Source organism: Melospiza georgiana, chromosome 23 (assembly GCF_028018845.1).
Source record: "Melospiza georgiana isolate bMelGeo1 chromosome 23, bMelGeo1.pri, whole genome shotgun sequence".
Taxonomy (NCBI): domain Eukaryota; kingdom Metazoa; phylum Chordata; class Aves; order Passeriformes; family Passerellidae; genus Melospiza; species Melospiza georgiana.
In genome coordinates, this window is record NC_080452.1 from 9,312,920 (window position 1) to 9,337,068 (window position 24,149).

Sequence of the window (24,149 nt, forward strand, 5' to 3'; positions counted from 1 at the left end):
ACACCACTTGGTGCTGCATGGAGAGGTCCCACCTTGTGCTGGTTTTGTTTGTAGGGGTTTTTTTTTTTGTTTGTGTGGAGTTTTTTTAATTATTTCCTTTTTTTAGTTGATGTTAAACTAAGGACCTCTGTTGTCTCAGAGAAAAACAACAAAAGGCACATACAAACAAAGTCCAACTGCCTGAGAAAAACAAGTCCACCTTAGGAAAGTGATTTCTTGAGATACTGGTTGGAGTTTTATTGGCAACAAGGTTCTGCCTGTCTCATGCTTGGCCCGGGCCTCACTGCCTGCTGCTTTTCCCCCTGGGAACAGAAAGGGAACGTGGAGGCCTGGGAGGCTCCAGCCCTGCCAGGAAAGCCCTGGGGCCCAGCAGGAGTCCCAGATCCAGCCCAGCACAGGGAATGGCCCTGGAAGCATCCCCAGCTGCTGGAGGTAACAGCACCCACAGCAGGGCCTGCCCCAGGGAGGCTGTGGGCACAGCAGGGAGAGCTGCCCTGGCTGCTGGGCACAGCCCCTGCTGCTTCCAGGGCTGCTCCTCCCTGCAGTGCAGCCCTGGCACTGCCCTGGCACTGCCAGCCCTGCAGCCCCTGGGGCTCCAGCAGCTCTCCCCTGCTTCTGCTGGGAGCTCCCACAATGTGTTTGTGTCACACCGTGGGCAGAGCCAGCACTGCAGAGGGGTTCAAAACCCTGCAACACCACAGCCAGGCATCCTTCTCAGGCATGGAGAGGATGGGGAGAACGAGGGGTTCATGTTATAAATATAAAATCTGCTACAAAGAAAAGACATATATTGTACATCTTTGACCCATATACACAAGAACACAATATACACAGAACGCCTCGGAGGAGTGGGGACCTTGTCAGGAGGTTTTTGAGAGATGTTGCTCCCCTACCAGCACCCCCTCTGTGCCTTCCCCACAGCTGCATGGGGCTGTACTCACAGAACATCAGTGACCAAGAGTTCACCAGGCTGGCACACGTCACTGCAGGTGTGGGGATGGAGTGCTCGTGGCCCCGCCGTGCCTGCCCTGCTGCCCTGGGGAGAGGTAGGCCAAGAGGATGGACACGAGGAGGGAGGGCAGGCACGAGGGACTCTCTTGTGAACCCACAAAGTGCTTGGGGGGGGTCTCTGGCCCCTCGGAGTGAAGGGAGGCCCTGAGAGAAACTTCTTGCCCTGGCACCCTGGTGGGGAAGGATTCTGCGGCCAGGCAGGTCTCTGATAAGGCATTTTCATCTGGGACTTGGCGCAAACGGTGGCAGAAGAGAGGAGGGAGCAGATGGGGCAGGTGGTGCAGGGCAACGGGAGGCAGCAAAGCTGACGTGGTCCCAGCCAGACAAGCCCAGGACAGGGAGTGGAGAGCACAGGAGGGCTTGGTCTCTGGCTCAGTTTCTCTGTGAAGCTTCCCCCATGTTCTCTCTCAGCCCCTCGCAGCCTCCCTTCCTGGCGTGAGCCACCAGCACGGAGTGAAATACTGAGAGTCCTCAAAATGGCACATCCAGGCGCGTGGAGTGGCAGACAGGCACACGTTCAGAGTTAAGACAAGAGTTCAGGTGAGCTTTGTACAGCAAAGAGCAGCTGCTGGCCGGAGTGTCCGAGGAGTTGGGATGACAAAAATGCCACAGTGATCAGATCGGGCCAGGACGAGGGGCGGGCACGGCAGAGAGGAGCCAGTGTGGGCTCCTATCGGCGGTAATGGTTTGGGGCATCTGCAAACATGTACTTGAGTCTGTAGGCTTCAGCCAGCAGCAGCCCAATCTCTTCGTTACCCCAGTGTATCGTGGGCAGGTTCTGTAGCAACATCAAAAGGCCCTGCAAGAGGGGAAGATGCTGAGTTTGGAGAGGCTGAAGGCAGAGCACAGATCCAGTGCAGGCTCGGGGCTGGCCTGAGCAGTGGCAGCAGCGCTCAGGAACTTTCGCTCACCACACTTGCAGGTCTGAAAGGCTCAGGGACAACATCAAGATGTGTTTGGGTCTAGGTCTGAACCAGTGAAGCACCCCAAGCCACTTGGAATAAGGGTGCTGTTACAGGGTTACAGCTGGACACAGGAGGGCAAACTGGGATCAGAGCTGGAATGGGATGTTTGAAGCCTCCAACAGCTCCGTTCTCTGTCCTTATCACCAAGGCTAAAGTTACTTCCAGGCAAAGCTCCTGAGACCAGATGATCTTGCAGCCAGCTCTGACAGCTGTCTATGTCCACACTGGGCTCCCAACCACAGCAATTCCCTCCCCTCTACTTCCCCAGGGATTCACCCCCAACCTCAGGGTCTTACTTGGAAGTCTTCCTCATCCAGGATCTCCTTCCGCCACTTGATCAAGAAGGCAGCACAGACGTACAGGTGGAAATGGGAGAATCCTTCTGGCTCTGACTGTGGACAGCAAAACTCTGGGTGAACTGCAGCTCAGCTGGAGAACAACCCCCAGACACAGATATCCTACTGGGCCACCCATCACCCAGCTGGCTGTGAACATCCTGGGCCACTCTGCTTTGTTTCCCTCAGCTGGTGCCAGGAGAGCTCTGTGCCCGAGGGGACAGGGCCACCAGTGCCAGTGCCAGGGCAGCAGGGAGCTCAGGGGAGCCTGCCTACCTGGTAGGTGTCCCAGAGGCGGATGGTGCAGCGCAGGGGCAGCTCCCTCATCAGCAGGTTGTTCATCCAGCGAAAGGCAAACTGCAGGTACTCGACCTCGTACTTCCTAAAGTGATTATGTACCTGCTCTGAAACAGCACATTTCACTTACACACCTGGGCTCACAGTGCCCCAGCTCCTGCTCACAGCACAGTGCCTTTCACGCGCTTTCAGCCTGAGACCTTTTTTCTCCCAAATTCCTTCTCTCCCCACCCTGTGCTGTCACCAGGGGGATTCTGGCTGACCCTGCCCTGCTCTGGTTCCATGAGTGTTGTAGGGAGTGTCCACCCCTGCCCTGAGAGCTGTCCCAAAGGAGGCCTCTCCCTCTGCTGTGACAAAGCTGACCAGACTCCCGTGTCACCTACCATCGATCCGGCTGACCAGCTCCTCCAGGGCTTTCACCTTCTTCTGGATCCCTGGCTGTGCAAAGGTGTAATTGTCCTGTGAGAGAGGCTCTGAGTCAGCAGCTTGAACAACAGCTAGAAATGACCAAACCCAGATCAGCAGCTGGACAGTCGGGATGAGATTATCATGAGCCAAGGAGCCAGGGCTCTTGAGCACCAGGACTGTGCCTGCTGTGAGTTCCTGGTCAGGATAGGCCCATCTGGACAGCCACAGCACCCACCTCCCCAGATTTCACAGATTAACAGATTCAGTGGAGAAACTAAAGTCACTGAAGGAGCAAAACCTCCCTAAATGCTGCAGCATGCAGAACACTCACCCAGCCAGGGAGAGGAGACAAACACAGGAATTCCTGTGGCCCCAGAGGCTCACCTGAATCCCATCCAGCAGCTTGCTCATGCACCAAAAGCTGTCAGCCTCGATGCTCCGTAACACATCCTGGGACAGGTTTGTCACATCAAAGTTTTCCACATCCTCCTCTGCAAAACAGAGAGGGAAGAGCATCAGGGAGATGGGGGACATGGTGGGGCTTTATCAGGCCAAAGCTTTGCAGGAGGCACTGCAACACTCTCCAAGGTAGGAGATACACGTCTGGCCCTCCTGGCTTGGCTGACCCAGCAGTTCCCTCCCTTTTCTCCCTGGAAGGAGAGCACCCACCACGCTGCTGTCACACCACTACACCAGATCAAATAACAGGGCTAAGCTGGCCCATTTCCAATTTCAGAGGCTCAGAAATCCTGGCAAGCAGCCAGGGAGCAGAGATACAGCAAGAGGTGAAAATACTACTCCAGCCAGGCCCAGCACTCTGAAGGAAGAGCACATCATCCTCTTCTCCAGCAGAGCAAGTTCTCCTCATGCCAGCATTTCACACCACTTCAAATCCCAGTCAGGAGTGCTCAGAGCAGCAATTGTCACTTACCAACGTGCTCAGAGAGGAACACAACAAAGAAGGGGGTGACCAGGTCATTGATGCCCTGCACATAGCCGCTGGCTGGGTGGCGAATGGCCCAGATAAACAGGATTCTCTCAAAAATCTGGGGAAGAACCAGGGAAAGCAGGAACCTGCATTAGCCATGCACGAAGGGAAGGCAGAAAAGCATAACTGCTGAGCTCAGGGAGTGCAGAGCATGCACTGACAGGCTTTTCTGTAGCAGTAAGGTAATGTTAGAAGCATAGAAGCCCTAGGAGAGACTCTGTGTCATGCACAGATCCCACAGGCAGGCCAGCCAAGGCAGTCCAGGCTCCTCATCAAAACCTCTGCCTCAAGAAATGCAGACTCAACTGTTCAATACCCAGACAGCTTAATGTCCACAGGACAGGGCAGAGCAGCCTCCCTGGCTGAACATTAGGTGGGAATATGAGGTATCACCACAGAGCAGGATACTTCCCAACAGGGCAGCCTCCCTCACAGCTACCAACATTCCCAGACTGCCCCAACCCCCTGGACACCATGCTCTGACACACCACACACACACACTGAGCCTGTTTCCAGAGAGGACAGGTGCCCACACCTCCTGGCCACCTCTTGAACCCATCCCTGCCCAGCTTGCTCCCATAAGAGAGGTTTTGAAGCAAAACAGAACTATCCTGTGTTCTGGTTCAAATGCCTTCAATTTGTCTCAAAAGCTTCAGGTTTTTTACCAGCTCTTGGCTACATCTTGCCAAAGCAGAGATCATCTCATAACACCCAAGCTCCAAGTTTGATATCTTTCAGAAACGTGGGACAAGACCAGACAGTTCCAGGAGGTATTTGCATCAGGAGCTGTCAGGCAGGGAAGTTTCCCCACAGAGTTAACTCCCTAGGAGCAGTGCTGGCCCCACTCCACACACACACCCCATGGCCGTGCAGGGCTGGAGCTTCACCCCCCCCTTACCTCCTGCACGAGGGGCTGCTGGAAGAGGGGAATGAGTGGGTTGGTCCTTGGAATGTCAATGTGGATCTGGAAGAGAAGGGGGGTTACACACACCAGCTGTGCTTTCCAGGGGCACAGTAACATGTCACAGGTTAACAGAGGGGAATCCACCATGAGTGCTCCCCCAGGCAAGAGCTGACAGGCACAGTGAGGGCTACAGATGACAGCTGCACTGAGAAAATCATCTGCAGTCTGCTCTGCTTAGGTGCAGGCAGGTAGTTCAGAGCTGAAATTTTCCTAAGTTAGATCAATTTAGGACAGAACCATGGAGCCTTTTCCCCAGAGAGAAGACTCCTCCTATCTACAGCCAGAGCAAGTCCTGGCATGACCCCATGGGGACAAGCAGCAGCAGGAGGGAGGACAGGGCTGTCCCCAAGCAGGAGGGCAGGAGGAGGCTCCCACCTGTCTGTAGGTGTCCTGGTGGTGCTCCTCGTTGCGGGAGTCGTAGTACTGCTGGATGAAGCCGAAGTACTCCTCCCTCTTCCTCTGCAGGGTCAGCTTGCGGCGCTCCGAGTTGGCGGGGAGGTAACCCTGATTGGGAGAACTCAGCTCAGGGCACAGCCTCCTCTCCCTCCTCAGCACCCTGAAACCCTGCCAGCTGTGCACCAACACCAGGCACACAGCTCAGGAGCTGGGGAAAGAGCTTTGATGGAATTTGGCCTTCCTAGCCCCTGAGCTTGGAGTAACCCAGCTTCATCTAAAGGGAGTGAAGCAGGCAGTGCCCACACCAGGCTCTGAGCTCCAGAGGATGCAGCAATGGCACGCCCTGACCAAACCCCTACAGCTCACCTGGAGGCTGGGCACTGAACACACAAGCAAAGCCGTGGGACACAGGCAGGGCAGGAGCACTGTCCCTGAGGGGTGGCACAGCCCTGCCAGGCTCTGGTACTCACTGACAGCAGTCTCCACGTCACAGGCCGCACCTCTCGGGGCACACCGGGCCAGCTGCACTTCCTCAGCTCATCTGCAAACGGACAGTGGTGGCACTGGATTAGATCCTAGGCACGTCCAGCACCACTACACCTAGAAGGAGAGGAAAGCCCAGTCTGCTCCTGCAGGCTCTGGAGACAATGAGCCTCCAGGAAGGCTCCCACACTAGCAATGACTGGGGATGTGGGGCTGCTGCAAGGGGAGCAGAGGTGATTTCAGCCCAGCTCGGGGTCACCAATGTGCCAGGACCTCAGTTCTCATGCAGAGACAGCACCCAGTGATCCCAACCATCATGTGCAAGATGGAGAATGATTAGGGACAGACAGGGAGGGGCTGGAGGACATCACCATCTGCCAGCAGGGCGATTCCTGCAAACACCCATCTGGTACAACTGCAGGCAGTGATTGCTTCCACCTGAAGCAGACCTGATGCAGGCAGCAGCCCTTCTGCCCTGCCCTGCCCACCCTCAGCATGCCCCACTCACCCAGGTCGGTGTTGTGGCTGGAGAGGAGCTGCCGGAACTTCTCCAGGCGCGTTTTCTCCCGCACGGTCATAGGGGGAGCCCCGGAGGCGTTTTGGTCAGAGATCCGAGCCACGAGGGGAATGACGGGCCGGAGGGGCAGGGACTGCTGCTTCTGCAGGGGGCTCCGCACACAGGACTCCTCTAGCAAGGACCAGAGGCTGCACTGAGCTGGGCACGGAGGTGCCACCTCCCCAACCCCAGCTCAGCCCACAGCCACTGTCAGACACTGCAGATTTCACCCTTCTATCCCTCAGAACAGCACTGCTGGCCCACTCCAATGGATCAGCAATTCACAGGCATCTGTGGAGCCTCTTCCACCACTTCCCCCCATTTCTGCCTCCCTTCCTTCCTCCTGCATCCAAACACCTGGCTGCAAGTGGATCAGACTTCTCTCCACACGTGGGTAGGACACAGGAGACAATGCAGAACTAACATTTAGATCTGCTCTGTTCACCAGATCCAAACACCAACCAAGCTGCTTGCCAGTGCAGAGAGAGGAGCTGACGGGCTGCCAGTGCCACCTCCTGAGGTGCTCTCACTGCACAGGCAGGCAAGGCAGTGAGCAGGGGCTGCTGCTGCCCAATTCCCCGTGTCAACGTGACCTCACCGAGACCTTTGCTAAGAGCAGCACACCAAAGCACTGGGAAGCAAACAGTGAGCAAGTCCCAGCAAGAACTTAACAGATCTCAACACTGACTTAGCACCCAGAACATGGAATACTCTGGGGCAGACACTGAGCAGCTGAGGACACAAGCATTAAAGCCAGGCCTCTGAAAGTGTCTCCTTGGAGTACAGGATACCAAAAGGAAGAAAAAGCTTCTGTTGTGCTTACGGGCTGTGTCACAGCCTCTTGCCCACACTGGGAGTAGCAACGAGCAGTTGAGCTCAGCGGCCAAGCAAGAGAGCACTGGAGCAGGAGGCTGCTCCTGAGGATGGTTCTTACCAGAGCTCCTGGAGAGCTGGGCCTCGCTGCTGGACTTGATGACCTTGCAGTTGGTGGGCAGGTCCCCGAGGGCCGGCTGGCACCGCTCGGGCTTGGCCCGCAGCTTGCTGTGGTTCTCCAGAACCTGTGCTGCCGTGGCCTTGGCCACTTTAGAGTTCAGAGTTTGCAAAGAGGACGAGGAGGAGGAGGAGGAGAAGTCCTCATCTTCGTCATCGCCAATGTCCCAGGCGTCGCTGGTGCTGCGGGCAAACTCGTGGAAGCTGGAGGCCTTCTTGCTCTTCATGGGCAGCCCGGCCTTGGAGCGGTCCTTGATGAAGCTGTGAGCAGAGAGCAGCATCAGAGCCCTGCTGTGGGATCCTTTTTCCTTTCCCCTTTCCTTTCCCCACGCCCTCGCTCCCATCAGCCAATCCCCGTTCCCAGGTTCCCTGTTCCTCCTCCCAGACCCAGGGAAGATGTTCAGTCTCTCTGGGCTGCCTGCTCTCAGCAGTGGCTGTCACAGGCTGCTGTCACAGCAGCCTCTGAGGCCACAGTGGCAGCACACAGCTGGACAGGTGCCAGCCTGCCTGGCTCAGAAGGGCGAACGGGAGACAGGTACAGTTCCTCCAGCTCTGCCTTCCCCCACCCTACACAAAACAGGAAGATTTAACACCCAAAAAAGGTCTTACAGCCTGGAGAGAGGCATGTCAGAGGCGCACAGAGCAGGTCTCCTTCCATGGGCACTCCCAAAACAGCTGCAGTTGTTCCCAGAGCAGCCTGGGTCTTTCCTCAGGCACAGAAGGAATTTACTCTTTAGCTACAGGAGCCAAAGTCCATCACCTGCAGCAGGGAACTTTCCCCACTACCCAGCACGGGCCAGGGACAAGGAGGCAGTTCAGACCAGGAATTCTGCCTTTTCCTGCTGCAGCTCTCCAGAGCCTTGAAGCTGCTGGGCAGCTTTACCTCCCTTTCCTTAATTCCTCCAGCTCCCAAGAGGAGCAGAAGGATCAGACACTGCTAAAAGAAATCTGTTTCCTTTGATGTGGGTGTTACTGTATGGATTTCTGGCCATCAAGGGCAGCAGCAGATAAGCTCTCCCTGCAAGCTTTCACAGAGCTCAAGGCAGCACCACACCCCTTGCACTGCTGTCCTCCTCTGTTGCAGTATCACAGTGCCAGGGATGCTGGAGACCTCCAGGCACTGCAGAGCTGCCAGGCCTGCTGGCTGCAGCTCCAGGAGACACACACTTACTTCTTGGTGAGCCGGGAGTCCAGTGGAGGATGCTGTGCCCCATAGACAGGCTGAATGCTGCAGGAAGGGGGAAAGAAAAAATCCAAGATGCTGTAAAAAGAGGTCCTGCAAATAATCTCAGCCTAAACTGAGGTCATGCTTCCTGCCTGCTATCAGGAGCTGAACAGAAGCCCAAAAGCAGCTTCAAAAACCTTCTAGGTTACAAGCCTTAGATCCATAGTGCCACATGCAGATGAAGGTTTGTTCTTTGCAGTAGCAAAGAGAAGCCTTGTTTAAACTCTTAGGCCTGGTCCAGCCTGAGCTGGGATTTGAGCTCTGCTCCTTCCTGCACCACCAGCTCACTCCACATGTCCATTTGTTCTCTTCTCCAGTTTGGGGAGCTCACCCTCCCAGGCCCTGTGGGGCAGGGAAGGACCCCAGGCAGTGACACTGGCGCTCCTCCATAAATGCACTCGAGGCTTTGAAGCCCATGCTGGCTCTCAGGATCACAGCCAATGCCACGGAGAAGGAATTCCTGGTAACAATACGTGGTTTGACTTCAGTCCAAATCCTGGTTTAATCAATTACTTCCTATGTGGCCTGAAATGAGTCACCACATCTTGGTCCCTGCTTCCTTGGGACTCATGGGACAAGGAGCCCGAGGGCTCCAGGCCCTACAAGGGCAGCATCACCTCAGAGAGGAGCTACTAAAACCATGCTCATGGCTGTTCTTACAGCCTCTGGAGGTGAGACAGGGATCCTGACTTATCACCTGCATTGGAGGAACTACTCACAGCCACGCCACCCTGGGAAACAACCTCTGGAAAACAAGTCCTGCAATGCCATGGCACAGACAAAGGCCCTTTCAGAGCTACCACACAAGGAACAGGCTTCTCTTGGGTCAATAGAGCTGGCCTGGTTTCCAGGAGCTGCAGATGGTGCCCGGCAGTAAAAGCAGCAGGCCCAGCCATGGAGGGGAGGGATGGCAGCCTGCTGCAGCTGGGAACAAGCTGAGGATGCAAAAGCAACAGGTCCAGCTGGCAGGGGAGAGATGCAGAGAGCCAGGGGAGAGCTGGAAACAACCAGAGCACAGAGAGATCGGGGGGAGCAGCCCAGCCAGGGTGGGCTCAGCACTGCAGGGGCTGTCCCTCGTGGCTGGAGTCCTCCCTGGCTTCATCCATCGAGGACTCAGCCCAGGACAGAGTGTGATGAGCAATGAGCACCTGCAAGTCAGGGCTGCAGTTCAGCAGAGGCACCTCCATGTGGGGACATAGCAAAGAGATGATGGGGAGTGAGAAGAACAAGGCCTCCAGGTCAGCATTGCTTTCCAGTGACTGTGGCAGGACAGGAGCCAGCAGAGCCTCTCCCATGCCCAGAACCAAGCTCAGAGTCCCAGGATATCCAGCCAAGGCTCCTCCTGCCTGTCAGGGGAACTGCTCTGGTTCAGTGGAAGGCCTGGAGCTCACAAGACCAGTGAAGGAGAGGAGGGGAGGGAGGAAACTCTTTCCTGGGGTTCTGAACCAGTGTTTGATACAATGGCAGAGGGTCCCACCTGCACACAGCTCTTTCTGAAGCCTCACAAGCCAGACGCTCCCCAACAAGAACCTCAAGCTGTGCTCCCAGCCTGACTGGATGAGTCCCCAGTTCTGTCCCAGTTTAATCTCCTTGGGACAGGCATTTCCTGTTCCCTGGATGCTCAGTGACCAATGGTGTGAGGGACAATGGCTGTGCTCCCTGTGTGACACCTCCAGGACCATCACAGGGTGTGGGTTATTGACCCTGCAGCAGAGCAGAGCCATGAAACAGCACTGCCCCTCTGGACACACAACACATTTAAGGCTGTTCCTCCCCTTTAAAAACAGCATTTCAATAACCCCAGCAGACCCTGGCTGCCCATCTCTCTAAAGAGCAGGGAATAAACAACACACCACAGAGGACAACATGCCAGAGCACTCAGCCAACACATCCCTAGAAAATTACCAGGCAGAGAATTGCCAGTGCAAAAAAACCACAAGACAGCACTGGAAAAACACAACAGCATTTACCTAAAATCCACCCTAAATCTACAGGGACCAAAGGCTATTAAACTTTATTAGCAAATAAAAGCTAATACAGCTAAGTGACCAAATGCACAGTGTCATGGAAAAGGAAGCTAACACAGTATCCAGGTCCCTACAAAGCCTCTCTCTGCCAGATTGTCAGGGGAAAGAAAGGAGAGAGCCAAGAATCTGCACAGGAGGGTCTCTCAAAGCTCAGACCAAAAGCAGAAAGGGAGGTTGGTGCCTGGTGACCATGGGTGCAGGATATCCCACCTCCAGCCTGGGGTCAGGCTGAGGAGCTGTGGGTGCCTGTCCCTGGAACCAGGCAGCACTGGGGAGGAACAAGGCTCCTGTGCAGGATATCTGCCAGGCAGGAGAAGGGCAGAGCTCTGCCAAAACCTTCCCCCTGCACAGCGGCTGGGGCAGGCCCGGCTGCCAGACCGGTTCACCTGGTCTGGGCCTCCAAGGAAAAGCTCAGAAATCACCAAAAGGAGAAGAGAGGTGCTGTCCATGACCTCCAGCTGAGAGCAGGGCTGACACCTTCGGGTAAGAGGCAGGAGCAGCTGGGAAATAACCCAGGGAAAGCACAGGAGTGTCCTCCCACAGGGGCAGCAGAGGGGGAACAGAGATCTATCTGCCTGCTCTCCCCCTGCTCACACAGACAGGGATTGTCCAGCCAACCTGAAGGAGCTGCACAGTGACAAGCACATGAGTGAAAACACTTTAGAAAGAGATATTTAACTGGCCCAGCAGGATTTAAAACCAACTAAGCATTTCAGACTGCACCCATACCCCAGGAGGCAAAGGGCAGGGTTCAGATAAGGCAAATGAGAGCAGAAGTGAGGAGCAGCAGGCAGGAAAAGCATTGAGAAGCCTCCAGAGAGAGGCTGATGCCCTTTTCCATGTCAGCCTTGCTCCCAAGGCGGTGTAGGGAGCCTCTCCTTCATCAGCACCAGCCTCTTCTTCCTAAACACCATGTCCATCACACATTTCACTTGTCTCTACCATCCCTGAGAGGAACCAGGGCATCACAGCCGGAGGAACCGAGGCAGGGCAGGTACGAGCAGAGCCCCCACAGTCCTTCCCCTCGAGCAGGAGCGACATCCCACACAGAGAGGGGAATGGGGGGCTCCATGCCTCGGCAGGGACACCCCTCTGGGACAGGGCTGCTGCCAGCCAAGGCGACGCCTCTCAGGACTTGGGAAGGATGAGATTTCTCAGTATCTGTGGAAAGGAACACGGCCCAACCCCGGCTCTGAGCACAGCCCCAAGAGGCCTCCATGGCACCCCGATCCCTCACCCTGCCCGCCATGGGGCACACAGGGGTCCCCGCAGCCCCCACAGCGCCCGCCTGGTCCCACAGGTGAGGGAGCAGCTCTGACCCTGCCCTTGTGCCCCTCACACCGAACCTTCCACAGCAAAATCCCCGTCCCGCAGCCTGGGGGGCCCCGGCACCCCCTACTGCAGGGAGGAACCCCAGCCAGCTCAGCCCCGCGGCCGGGACAGATCCTGCGGGTACCCCCGAGCCTCACCGGGGTGCCCTCAGCCCCGATCCCGGCCGGGTCACCGCCCCTTCCCCGCCGGAGCGCGGGGGGCGCGGCCCTCGCACCCCTTCCCGGGGCTCACCTGCCGGGCAGCTTGGCGCTCCGCTTCCAGAACTGCCTGCCGCTCTCGGCCGCCATGGCGGAGGGCGGGGCGGGCGCGGCGGGCCGGCCAGCCCCGGGCGGGGAGCGGGGACCCCCGGCCGGCCGGCCCCCGGCGCGGCGCGGGGCGCGGAGCAAGGCGCGGCCCCCGCAGCCGCCTCAGGCCCGCCCGCCCGCAGCCCGCGGCGCCGCCATCTTGGCTCCGGGCGGGCCCAGCGCCGCCATTGGCCGCTGCGCGCGAGGCGTCGCGGATCCGCCAATCGCAGGCGGGCGCGGCCGTGACGCTATCGGGGGCGGGGCCCGCAACGCTGGGGGGGCGGAAGATACCATGGGGGGCGCGGGGGGGACGCTGGGCGGCACCACCCGGCTCCTGCCGGGGGGGGGGCTGAATGAATGACATTTTCTGGGATTTTGGGATTTCTGCTTTTCCAGGGAATTCGCGGCGCGGTTTCAGCCCCGCCCTGGATCCTGCTCGCCTGTCGTGGGGCGTTTTAGGTCCGGTGAAGTGGCTGCTTCGGTCTTACACAGGAACTGTTCAGACTTTTAGAATTAAATAAATTAAAAATTGCCTCCAGGCAGCGTGGCATTTTCTGCACCAGACGCTACTATTTGTCTTCTTTTTATTTATAGTGCATAAAGCCCATAAATAGTGCTCCGGGTTGGAGTAACACCTCTCATATTATTACTATTATTCTCCACCCCACTTACTCCCATATGGAGCACTGAAGAGTAATTATTAATGAGTAATTATGCAAATATTCTATTGTATATGCAAATTAGGGGATAAAATATTTTCCTACTGCCACCCAATAGCAAATACCAAACACCTGCAGCACACAGAACTGCAAAAAAAGAGCAAAAGTAAATGAAAAACAAACACAAATACATGTATAAAATAGAATGTCATCGGAAGAGTGAAAACCTGAACCACAAGTCAGGGTGGGATTTCCCCTCCCTAAAGCTTCCTCTGAGCTCCCTGCATCCACGTGGCCCTGGACTGCCCCACAATGGATGGATGTGCTGGCTGTAAATATTTACCCATTGCACAGCACTTCACTCAGGCTCCTGAGCTTCTGACTGGGGACATACCTGCAAATCACTCTTTATTTCTACACAGATCTTAAAACCCAACTCCAGTTCATGTACTGCACTAACCCAGGCTCTTGGTTGCCTTTCAGGGCTGTGAGCCAGGTTTTACCCACAAACATGCTGCTGTTCTGGAAAACAAATGCAATTTATTATTGGATGTTTCCTTGACCCTCCATTCCAGTAACATGTTTAAAATATGGTATAAAAATCATCAGGTGCTGTAGAAACCGTTGGCAATGATGAAGTGCTTGTCCTGCAGGTTTATTTGCACATTTTGCTATATAAAAATGTCACCTCCTTTCACATCTCACAACTTCTCCTTGCACATAAAATAGCTGTAAACAATTTACTACCAAAAATTCTTCTGCCATTTCACCCTCCTGTGAAGGAATGAGAATTCCTCAGTTTTTGCTCTTTTCACTACTAATAAATAGAAGCTATTGGAGCCAGTGAAGGAAATGTTACAGAAGCCTTCAAACGGTTTCCAGCTCTCCGTGACCTTTCTGAACATGAACCTGAGGAAGTCTTTGTCAAAGCTGGTTTTTCCCCCCAGAATTCCTCCCCAGCTGCTCCCACCATGGAGCAGGACAGGATGGAGCTGAGTACTCCAGGGAACAGATGTGGCAAAGCGTTCTCCAGCTCATGAACCCTTTGCCTGTAGTGTGTATTGAGAGGTTTTTCTCCTGTACCCACTGTCCTCAAAGATTTCTGTGCAGCACAAGCCCCCACAGGGTTTGGGTGCTGCTGGATGGGCAGCAGGGAAGGGGAATTCACCTGGTGCGTCCTGGGGTGCTTCAGGAGGGAGGCAAAGCCTTGAGCACACAGAGCTTTCAGCTCAGAAAAGCTCTTCAGCACAGCCAGCTCAGTGCAGCAAACATTCCCAACCTGGAACATTCCAGTGCAGCCCCAGCAAGGCTGACTGGGCCAGGAGGGCTCAGTCCCTCCTTGCCACGTGCCCAGGCCCAGGTTTTACAGAACCATGGCCCCAGGCACAGCCACTGGTGTCCCCCACTGCAGCTCTTGTATGGCTTTGGTGTCTGATGTCCCACACAGCTCCTGCTGGTTCAGTGCCAGCTGCCAGCATTCGGCCCCACCAATCCAGTTTTTCTGTGCATGCCATGGGATGGCACCACTGATGAGACCAGTTCACTCTGGGTCTTGCAGAGCAGTAAAGCAGAAAGAAAACTTCTGATGCACACACTGGGAATCTGTTTAAAGATTGGAATTACAGATTTCTGTCAGTTTTCCTCTTTCTGCTGGTTCTCTTCTCTGGTGGCTGGTGGAGATGCCCAGGGCTGATGTTCTGCCAGTTCATGGTTTAATTTTCCATAACTGCAAAGAGACAAGAAAGGGAGTTTGGGTCTAACAGGAATGGTTTCACCTCCAAGTAACATTCTGTGTGTCCTGCCCATCCTGCTCTGCTCAGTGAGCTCCAGTTTCAGGGTGAGCCACAGGAGGATAAAGGGAGGAACCCTGGATCCTCACAGCTTCACCTGCAGGAACTGAAACTGAAGCGAGCCCTGTCCTTCCCCCCAAACCTGGCCCAGGGAGGTGGGGACACACCCAGCAGGTTCTGGGGTCTGGTTCCCAGTGCAAAGCCAGGTTCTCTCAGGGCTGTGACCCCAGAGGTGTCCCCAGAGCTGTCCTGCTGCCTGGGACAGGGACACTCACTCTGATGTTGAATCCCAGCAGGTCACTGATCACTCCTGAGACAGCAGAGAGGATGACAACCCGTGTGATGTTGTAGATCAGTGGGTTCATGGTCAGTCCATACAGCCTGAATGGACTATCCAGCTCCTGCAGGGACAGGACAAGGCTCCATTAGCACTCCCCAGCACAGACAATTCATCCTCTGACTTTTAGCTTAGCATTGGCACTCTCACAGACTGGGCTGCCTCTGTGTCCTTTCTTAGATTGAATTTCAAGTGTTCCAGAGACATCTCCTGCTGAATCCAAAGGTTCTGCAGCAATCCCAGCTGTCCAAGAGCTGCAGAATCACCCAGCCCAATGTGGGGACTCCCAGACTCTGCTCACTCCTTCCCAAACCCCTCCCTGCTGCTGGCACTGAGGAGCATCAGAGCTGCTGCAGGAAAATGAGACTGGAGCAGTGAGGAGAAGCTGTGCTCACCCCAGCCTCTCCTCTCAGCTAAACCACTGCTCATCAGGAGTTCCCAGCACTAACTACCCACACTGGCCTTGTGCTGCTCCCTCTCCTGTCACAGCTGCAGCAGCACTGAAAAATCCCCTCTGTGAGCACTAACTCAGAGAGTCAAGGGCAGGGCAGGGCCCCATGCACTGCCATAACTCCTTTCTGCTGCCAGAAACTCAAACATCCAGGCAGAGCCTCTCACCTTCAGCAGCTTTGTGGACAGTTTCAGCACATTGTTCACCAGAGACAGCTGCTCCTTCTTGTTTGGCTTCTTCTCCATCTTCAGGTACAGGTTTATCTGTGACAGACACCACAGGCCAGGGTTGATATTCCAGCAGCAGCCCCAAATGGTTCCTAACTAAATTGGAGCCAATTTTGCAGTCTGCTGTCACTCCTGAGATAGTGAATTTAGCACTGATAACATCAATCTTTTCCAATTGTTTTGGTTAACACACATTAATCCAGAGACCAAAATAATCCAGAACTTTGGAGTTTGAGTCTGGCCCAACAGGACCAGCTCATCCCCCCCATGCTGACCAGTGCTTTGTTGCCTTCTGGCCAACACAAGGGTTGATCCCTACATTTTAAACTTTGATTCCAGTATTTAAGCTGGTTTGAAATACAAGAATTATATCCAAACAAAGCACAAAGCCCAGGGGAGAACAAGCTGAAGGGAATTACCTGCTCAGTGAGCAGGATGGAAATGTTGCTGTATTTCTTGTTGGTCTCAGAGCCCAGAGATGCCAGACGTAGCAGGAAGAGGAGCAGTGCTGCCTCCCACATCAGGAACTCCCAGTTGTAAGCTGCACTCAGAAAGGTTTTGTGGCCCTTAAGAACCTGTGTGGGGAGAAAACAAAGCACCAAATGTCACTGACTAAGTGCCTGTTCTTGGTGCACAAACACTGCCCTTGCTCCCTCATAAACCACAAAGGTTAAAATCTCACCTGGGCACAGCAGATAAAAGCAATTGAAAGGGCCAGTAAAAAGACTGAGGACACCACAACATCCACAGACCTCTGGGGGCCTCGTCTCTGCAGGAACAAGGAACAGGGTCAGGGCTGGGTGTGGTGTGCAGGCAAAACTCACCACAAACAGCTGGCATTGTCACTGTCATCCCCTCTGCAATAACCAAGCCCCAGATCAGGACTCACCTTCAGGTAGGAGCGAAGGGATAACCAGATCTTGATGTTCTCCACCTTCTTGAGCCTGAAGTGAGGGATTTCATATTTCCTGGCTTTCCGAGCAGATGTGATGTGACTGAAGAGCTTGGCAAACAAAAACCTCTGCAAGGTAAAACCAGAACCATAAATTAGTGTAAAACAGAACAGACTGCTTGGGATTCTCAGTGGCACCTGGCAAAAAGGGTCACTGGGGAAGCTCAGCATGAGACCTGGGTGCTCAACCTCTGTAGCAGCAGTTGTTTCCACAGAATTCCAGATTGGTTTGTATTGGGAGGTACCTTAAAGCTCATCCCTTTCCAGCCCTTGCCACAGGCAGGGACACCTTCCACTCTCCCAAGTTGCTCCAAGCCCTGTCCAACCTGGCCTTGAAGACTTCCAGGGATGGGGCAGCCACAGCTGCTCTGGGCAGCAGAGAGGGGACAGGTAAGGGGGGAACAGAGGAGCCAGGATGGTATTGATTGGTATAATTTGTGACTGATCAATAAGAACCTTCCCAGACTCCCCTCCCTGACCTTGGCAAGGGCTGGGGTGAGATGAGCTTTAAGGTCCTCATCCCATTTTTATTCCTGCTCTCCAGGTTCCTGGAAGGCACCAGCACCTTCAAACCCACCTGCTTGTAGGTTCTCTCAGCAACACACATCATGAAGAAAAACATCCAGGTCAAGCACAGCCTTTCCAAGAAGTTGATGGCAGCCAGGATGAGCACAGGGGTGCTGACAGGGGCTCCACAGAAGATGTGCAGAAGCTCCATCAGAGAGATGGAGCAGAGCTGCTCCAGGTTATCCGTGCGGAACAGTCTGTAGAGGAATGGCAGGAAGGCCAATCCGATGGTGATGACGTTTCCCAGCATTTGATACCCCACTCCTTGCTGGTGGGCATTAACCTGGCAAGCAGGAATAAAAAAGGGGTGATTACCTGGGGTTTGCACCAGGGAAAAGGCCTGTTGTTGTGGTAGCACCAATTCAGACAAGCAGTCAGTTCCCCTTCCCTTCACAGGACAGAGACTAAAATAATCCCATCATTTCAGTCCAAACCCAAAACCAATCAGCCAAATAATCAACCCCCCACTTTCAGCACCCTGCAGAGACAATCAGTGATAATCAGCACTTGGCAGTCTTCAAGAGACCTCCTAAATTGAGGGTTAGACAATTTTTCAGTAAGAACACGTGGGACAACCATCTTTGAAGCTGGAGAGGGATGAGTTTCACACTGCCCCTAATATTTGTATGTGTAGCTATTTCCAGGGGTTTTGGTGGTTGTTTCCTGAAGTGTGAGGGAGAGGCTGCAATGCCACACAGCCCCCTTACCCTGCTCATGATAATGCCACTGATCTCCAGCACAGACATGTCCACCTTCTTGCAGTCATTCCCTTCCCAGATCAGAGCACTCACTTTGGCAGACGCTGGGCTGGTGTTCTGCAGCCAAAACAGATGGTTCTAGAAAAGAGAGAGGAGTGCAAAAGCTGGCTCAGCTCTTTCTGTCCTGCTGTAAGTAACACCTTTGCCTAGAACACATTTGGATTGAGGGGGAAATTCCATTTTGGGTTGAGTATTTTGTTTTGGGATAAGCAGCCCTGAAGAGGGGAGGGATAGAGAGATAGATTCATCGATCATGAATCACTGATACAATTTCAGATTTCCAGTGTGACTGGCTTCACCCAGGCTGCTCACCTTACACCAACGGCATCCCCGTGTGCCACTCATGTTTGGGAAGATGGGGAAGAGGAAAAGCACCCCCAGCTCCTGGACGGACATAACCCACCTGCTGGAACACGTCCTCCTTGGGGTCCCTGCGGGAGTCCCTGCGGGAGCGCTCCTCGCTGTCGCTGGTGCCCGAGGAGCGGCACTCGGGGCCGTGCAGGAGATCGTCCCACAGCATGTCCTCGGTCTCCGAGTCCTGCCGGGTGCTCTCCGAGTCCCGCCGGCTCCCGCCGCAGCTCCGCGGCGCCACGCTCAGGCACGCCCTGGGGTCCTGCAGCACGGCACAGGGCACAGCCCCAGCTGGTTTGCACAGCCAGCAACCCCCCTCATCCTCCTCATCCTCCTCTTCTACCCCAGCTTTGAGTGCTCCCAGTTGCACCCACACGGTGGAAATGGTTTAAGACAATGTTTGGGGAAAAAGCATTTCTATACCAGAAATGCAGACATATCTATCTAGATATCTAGATATCTAGATATAGGTATAGATATAGATAAATGTAAAATTATAATATGTATATAATTTTATATATAATATAATATAATATAATATAATATAATATAATATAATATAATATAATATAATATAATATAATATAATATAATATAATATAATATAATATAATATAATATAATATAATATAATATAATATAATATATATAATATATATACCACACAGAGCCCATTAATTCCCTACATCCATTCCCAACCTGCAAAATAAAAACTGACATACTCATTTTAATGCAAAAATGTCCTTTTTAATGTGTTTTGCATAATCTGTTTTAATATTTTATTTATATTTTGTATTAATTTATATATCTCCATATTTATAAATTGATATTCACATATTTATATTTTGTTTTCAGGTAAAACCAAAGTAATGAAGTGACTGAGTATATTCTCACAGAATAGATTTATTCCTTCATTACAGGAGTTGGACTTGATCCTTATGGGTCACTTCCAAGTCAGGATAGTCTGTGATTTTAAAATCAAAATTTATTAGCTTAAAAGCTGCAAGCACAGCACTGCCTCCCAACCACAAGAGCAATTGCAGGAGCAATTAGAGACAGCTTGGACTGTCCTTTGCTGCCAGCAGAGTTAGTTATTTGTTTGTTTGTTTGAGCTTTGTTTAACAAAGCAGCACAATGTGAACACTGTGAAGGTTTACAAGGCTGCCAAGCAGCAGGGATGGAAGAGAGGATTCTGAAGCACCTGAGGATTCTGAAGCACAACCATTTCATAACTGTCTGCTCTGATGGAGGGGGTTGGAATGAGATGAGCTTTAAGGTCCCTTCCAGGCAATCCCTTTCTCTGGTTCTGTGACCCCTGCCAGGCCTGGGAAAGCTCCCTCTCCTGACTTTGCATCCATACCTGCCTGTACAATGTGGATTCCAGCTCAGACTCCACAACACTGTCAGAGTCTCTGGCAGCTTTCAGGGCTTGCTTGACCTGCCAAGACCAAAGGAAACCCACCTCATTATCCACAGCAAAACAAAGTGTGCAGAACAGCACTAATCCCAGCTGGGTACCTGTGAGACAGCCTGGTTGAGAGAAACCAGAGGCCTCCTCTTCTTCTCCTCGTAGCTGTTGTCACTGGAAGCCCCCTCCATGCTGGGGCGCAGCAGGAGCCGCTGTGCCGCGGCCTCGGCATCCTCGGCGTCCTCCTCGCTCGACAGCTCGTCAGAAACACCGTCCCTGTTGGTGCCATCCTCCTGAAATGCACAGCCAAGGCCACCCCAAGGGCCAGCCTGAGCCCCATCAAAGGCTCAGGGGCAGAGCTGCCCCCTGGCACAGCCCTCAATGCCTGCAGAGGCAGCACATGATCCCCACAGAACCAGAACTCTGCTGGCATCAGAGACTTCAGGTTTTAACTCATTCCCCTGCTCTTGTCTTGTGCCAGAGTTAATGAGAGAGAATTTTGGGTGGGTGAATTTGGAGCTGGGGAAAGGGCAGCAAGAGGAGGATGCAGCAGCTGCAGCAGCTCTTGGCTGTGCCTTACCAGCAGCTTAATCCCAGATGTATCTACGAGCTGGGGGGTAACAAACCCAAAATCCTGGGCTGTGCCCCTACACTGAGCTCTGCCCCTGTCCAAAATGCTTCACAGAGAGGAGGTGGGATGGCACAGTATGACAGAATCCAAGTTCTTCAACTTGGCCAGGGGAAACTCAAGAGTAATTCCCAAAATCTTTATGTTTCAAAGCTTTCAACAGAGGTCACAATGCTTTAGCTCCTTCTCTTTCCTCAAGGAGAGAAGGTGGAAGGTGTCCCTACCCATGGCAGGGGGTGGAATGAGCTTTAAGACTCCTTCCAACCCAAACTACTCTGGAATTCTATTCTTGATGATGGAAAGAAAGTACAGCACCTTTTCAGCTGCTCAGTGAGAGGCAGAAAGGGGTTTCTAGGTTAATGCAGGCAAACATGAGCAGAAGGAGGGAATATCTTGTATTAGACCAAACCATCCAGTTAAATACCCACCCACTTCTGGCACACAAAGAACACACTGAAAGTGTGATTTCAGAGGATCTCCCCTGGCAGTACCTGATGGCTCCTCTCCCCATCAGAAAGTTTACTTTTCTCTTTGGAGTGCAGCAGCCTGTGCTCAGATCTGGCCTGTCTGGCTTTGATGCCATCACCCGTAGCACTCACAGCACTTTCTGTCTCAGTCCATTTCTCAGCTACCAGCTTTGCTCTTCTATTCCTAGGAGACAAAATACAATTAAATGCTTTTGTCAGGGAAAAACTCTTTGGGGTAAAAAAATCTGGTCTTCCCTTGTCACAGGTGCAGCATCAAACAAGATACCTAAGGGATAAATCATTTTCTTTGGCTGAGAGGCTTTGTGTGCTCAGTATGTTAAAAAGATTTATATCTGCTTCACCCTCACTCAACATGTCTTTTGTAAATCTAATAGTATTTAAAAACTTTTAAATCAAGGGGAAATTTTTCATTATTTTATTTTACAAAAAATAAGAGCAATTCACAAGACAAAAAGTCCTCATGAAGAGAAAGCACCTGTGAGTTGGAAACTCACTAGGAAATTCACCTGGGAAAACAGGAGAAAACAATGAAATATTATCCCATACAATCTCTCCTCCTTTTCCTTGAGTTACTTTTAGAGAAGGAAGATGCCAAAGTGAGACACTGTCCAAACCAGAAGGCACAATTGCTTTTGGAAATCACCTAAAACAGCAATATAATCTGAGCACTCACTCAAACAGGGTCACTTATCTGATAAATAAAAATAAACTCCACCACATTCTGCAGCTCATCCAACACTTGGTTTCACATGATCTAATTTTATACAGGCTAATTTTATATGATCTAATAAGGACATACTAAATATTCCTGAGGAATCAGCTTCCCACATTAGCATGAAAGTTTTAAAGACTGGCAGGCAGTGGGGATGTCAGTGACAGCACAGGCTGTGCCTTCATTCCCCAGGTACCAAACTGCTCCCAGGGTCATGAGCAGCACAAACCCAGCAGGGACCACATACCTCCTCTGGAAGAGCAGACTGGATAGATTGGTCAGCAGAGCTGCAGAGCCAGACTGCTCCTCCTTGCTGGCTCTGTCAGGAGAGCACCAACTGTTCCCATCCACACCCACAGCCTTGCGTAACTTCCTGGGTTTTAAGACAAGGAGAACGAAGTTGGTGTAAGAAGCTACTTTAAGGACTTTTTAAAAAGATCTGAATGCCATTGAGCAGCTTTTTGGATTCCATTTTTTTGAAGCTATGCAGAATACTGACTTCCAGATACAAAAATTCTGCCTATACCCCCAGCACGTCAGGGGGAAAGGCACAAGGGACAAAACCTGGAGGGAATCTTTGCTGCAGCAACCTGAGGGAGGAAAGCTGGACCCAGCCCCAGCTGTGACCCGACCCAGGGCCCTCTGCTGGTGCTGACCTGCGGCGCCGGCTGAGCCCGTTGCTGCCTGCAGCTCTGTTCACCTGCGTGGACACGATCTGGCAGTGCACTGTCCCCAGCAGCAGCATAAGGCACAGCGGCCCCATCACCTCACTGGCACTCACAGCAGGCACCATGAAGTACAGCACCACTGCTACGACTGCAAAGGGGGAACGGCACCAAGGCAAAAATTAGAGAGTCTGTCTCAACTATTTGTTTTTACTCTGCTTTGTTGTATTATTATTATTTAATTTCTGCAATTGCTAGTGCCACACGCTGTGAAATGCACATTAAGCAGGTTCCAGACAAGATCCTCACACTTTAGATTATGGACTACAAAATCACAGACTCACTAAGCTTGGCTAAACCCTCTGAGTCCAACCCCTCCCCCAGCACTGCCAGGCCCACCCCTAACCCATTTCCCCAGGAGTCACATCCAAACATTCTTTGATGTCACATTCCTTGCTTATGGCACAGCCTGTTCCCTCACCTTGCATAACGTAGAGCACCAAGAGCCACATAAAAATGCGCTGGGAAGTGACCTGTATCCACCACTGGCTGAACAAGGGGAAAAACACCACTCTCACAATTCCCTTCCTCGTCAGAGATGTCCAGGGAATTTCGGGCTTGGCTTTGGCAAAGGTAGAGCCTTGGAATTAAAGGGGACACGAGCCATCATTAACTGTGAATCACAAGAGCTGCCTTGCTGGAGTTCCTCTTTGGGCAGCCCCAGCCCTGCACAGGGCTGAGCAGGGGGTGGCAGCAGCCCAGTTTTGGGCACCGTTCAAAGTGACACAGTCCCAGCAGCTCCTTGTGTTCTCCCAGAGCTCTGCCCCTGACCCTTCCCTGCCCACCCAGCCCCTCCTGCAGAGCCACCCCGGGCTGCTCCTGCTCTGCTCTCAGCGTTTCAGTGCCCACGGGCAGGCTCTGCTTCCCCCACGCCGCACAAAGCTGGGGTGCACCTGCAGAACCAGGGAATGTCCTGAGCTGGAAGGGACCCACAGGGATGGCCAAGTCTCTGCACAGACCCCCAGCAATCCCACCCTGGGCATCCCTGGGGGTGTTCTCCTGCAGCTCTGGCAGCCTGGGGGCCGTGCCCATTCCCTGCGGAGCCCGGGTAGTGCCAGCACCCTCTGGGGGAGGAACCTTTCCTGATATCCCCTCTAACCCTGCTCTGACCCAGCTCCAGGCGCTCCCTGGTGCCACCCCTGTCCCCGAGGGGAGCGAACAGAGCCAGCACCGCTCACCGCTGATCAGATCCACGTCGATCAGGTCGGGCTGGATGTGCCCCTTTTTCTTCGGCTTGTTCTTGAAGCCCTGCGGGGCGGAACACGGGGCCGAGTCAGCGGCGGCGAGGGGCGCGGGGCCCGCTCCCCCCCTCCCCGCCGCCGGTACCGGTACCTTCATCTGGGTCTGCTCCACGGCCTTCTCCCATATCTGCTGGTCGTAGGCCCCGATCTGAGGGGAGAGGAGGCTGAGGGCACGGCCGGGCCCGCGCCAGCCCGCCCCGCGCCGCACTCACCTTCTTCTGGTACCATGAAATGGCATCGTGACAGGCCATGGGAGCGGCGGGAGCGGCGCGGCCCCGACACTGGCCCGGTACCGACCCCGGTACCGGCACCGACCCCGCTCCCGTTACCCTGGAAACCGCCCGGCGCTCGACTGGCTCCGCCTGCCGCCCCCCCTCCCCACCCACCCAGGCAGCGCCAGCCGAGCGCCGAGCGCCGCCCCGACCCCCCCCCCCCCCCCACAAGCCGGGAAGGAAAGAAGCGCCCAGGCGGGTAAAGGACAAAATCAGACTTTTGTTTATTAAAAAAATACTTTACAGGAAAAAAATTCTATGCATTCCGCCGGACTATTTTACAAAGAAATAGCTTAACAGTTTGACACTGGTGTACAGTCAG

At 53.6% G+C, this 24,149-nt stretch overlaps 2 protein-coding genes across 3 annotated transcripts; both read right to left on the bottom strand.

The window, feature by feature from the left end:
• Positions 1 to 730: 730 nt before the first annotated feature.
• On the bottom strand, positions 731 to 12,299 carry TBC1D22B (TBC1 domain family member 22B). Its single transcript, XM_058039963.1, has 13 exons — positions 12,209 to 12,299; positions 8,565 to 8,621; positions 7,338 to 7,654; positions 6,356 to 6,535; positions 5,835 to 5,905; positions 5,344 to 5,472; positions 4,903 to 4,968; positions 3,948 to 4,062; positions 3,401 to 3,507; positions 2,992 to 3,067; positions 2,588 to 2,715; positions 2,273 to 2,368; positions 731 to 1,810 (listed from the first exon to the last, which is right to left on the bottom strand). Exons 1-13 carry the CDS (start codon positions 12,262 to 12,264, stop codon positions 1,682 to 1,684), a joined length of 1,527 nt encoding a protein of 508 aa, XP_057895946.1. The 5' UTR covers positions 12,265 to 12,299; the 3' UTR covers positions 731 to 1,681.
• Positions 12,300 to 14,503: 2,204 nt separating this feature from the next.
• PHTF1 (putative homeodomain transcription factor 1) lies at positions 14,504 to 23,902 on the bottom strand. 2 transcript variants are annotated; one of them, XM_058039872.1, is made up of 18 exons: positions 23,768 to 23,902; positions 23,647 to 23,703; positions 23,493 to 23,562; positions 22,736 to 22,894; positions 22,246 to 22,405; positions 21,837 to 21,962; positions 20,881 to 21,040; positions 19,872 to 20,054; positions 19,714 to 19,791; positions 18,406 to 18,615; positions 17,952 to 18,080; positions 17,255 to 17,527; positions 16,615 to 16,746; positions 16,408 to 16,494; positions 16,145 to 16,300; positions 15,666 to 15,761; positions 14,986 to 15,111; positions 14,504 to 14,646 (listed from the first exon to the last, which is right to left on the bottom strand). In XM_058039872.1, exons 1-18 carry the CDS (start codon positions 23,804 to 23,806, stop codon positions 14,626 to 14,628), a joined length of 2,262 nt encoding a protein of 753 aa, XP_057895855.1. In that variant the 5' UTR covers positions 23,807 to 23,902; the 3' UTR covers positions 14,504 to 14,625. The 2 variants fall into 2 exon arrangements, with proteins under 2 accessions (XP_057895855.1, XP_057895853.1); XM_058039870.1 differs by having other exon boundaries at positions 23,493 to 23,703.
• Between the last annotated feature and the right edge of the window lie 247 nt (positions 23,903 to 24,149).

Bases quoted from the DNA above. Each gene is read 5' to 3' on its own strand.
- PHTF1 (XM_058039870.1), bottom strand. From the start codon at position 23,806: ATGGCCTGTCACGATGCCATTTCATGGTACCAGAAGAAG. The intron at 18,616-19,713 runs GTATGGATGCAA...GCCGTGCTGCAG, and splicing joins AATCCACATTGTACAGGCAG to GACCCCAGGGCGTGCCTGAG. The intron at 17,528-17,951 runs GTAAGGGGGCTG...CCTGCTTGCCAG, and splicing joins GTGGCATTATCATGAGCAGG to GTTAATGCCCACCAGCAAGG.
- TBC1D22B (XM_058039963.1), bottom strand. From the start codon at position 12,264: ATGGCGGCCGAGAGCGGCAGGCAGTTCTGGAAGCGGAGCGCCAAGCTG. The intron at 8,622-12,208 runs GTGAGCCCCGGG...CCCTTCCTGCAG, and splicing joins AGCGCCAAGCTGCCCGGCAG to CATTCAGCCTGTCTATGGGG. The intron at 2,716-2,991 runs GTAGGTGACACG...GTGCTGTTTCAG, and splicing joins GCTGGTCAGCCGGATCGATG to AGCAGGTACATAATCACTTT.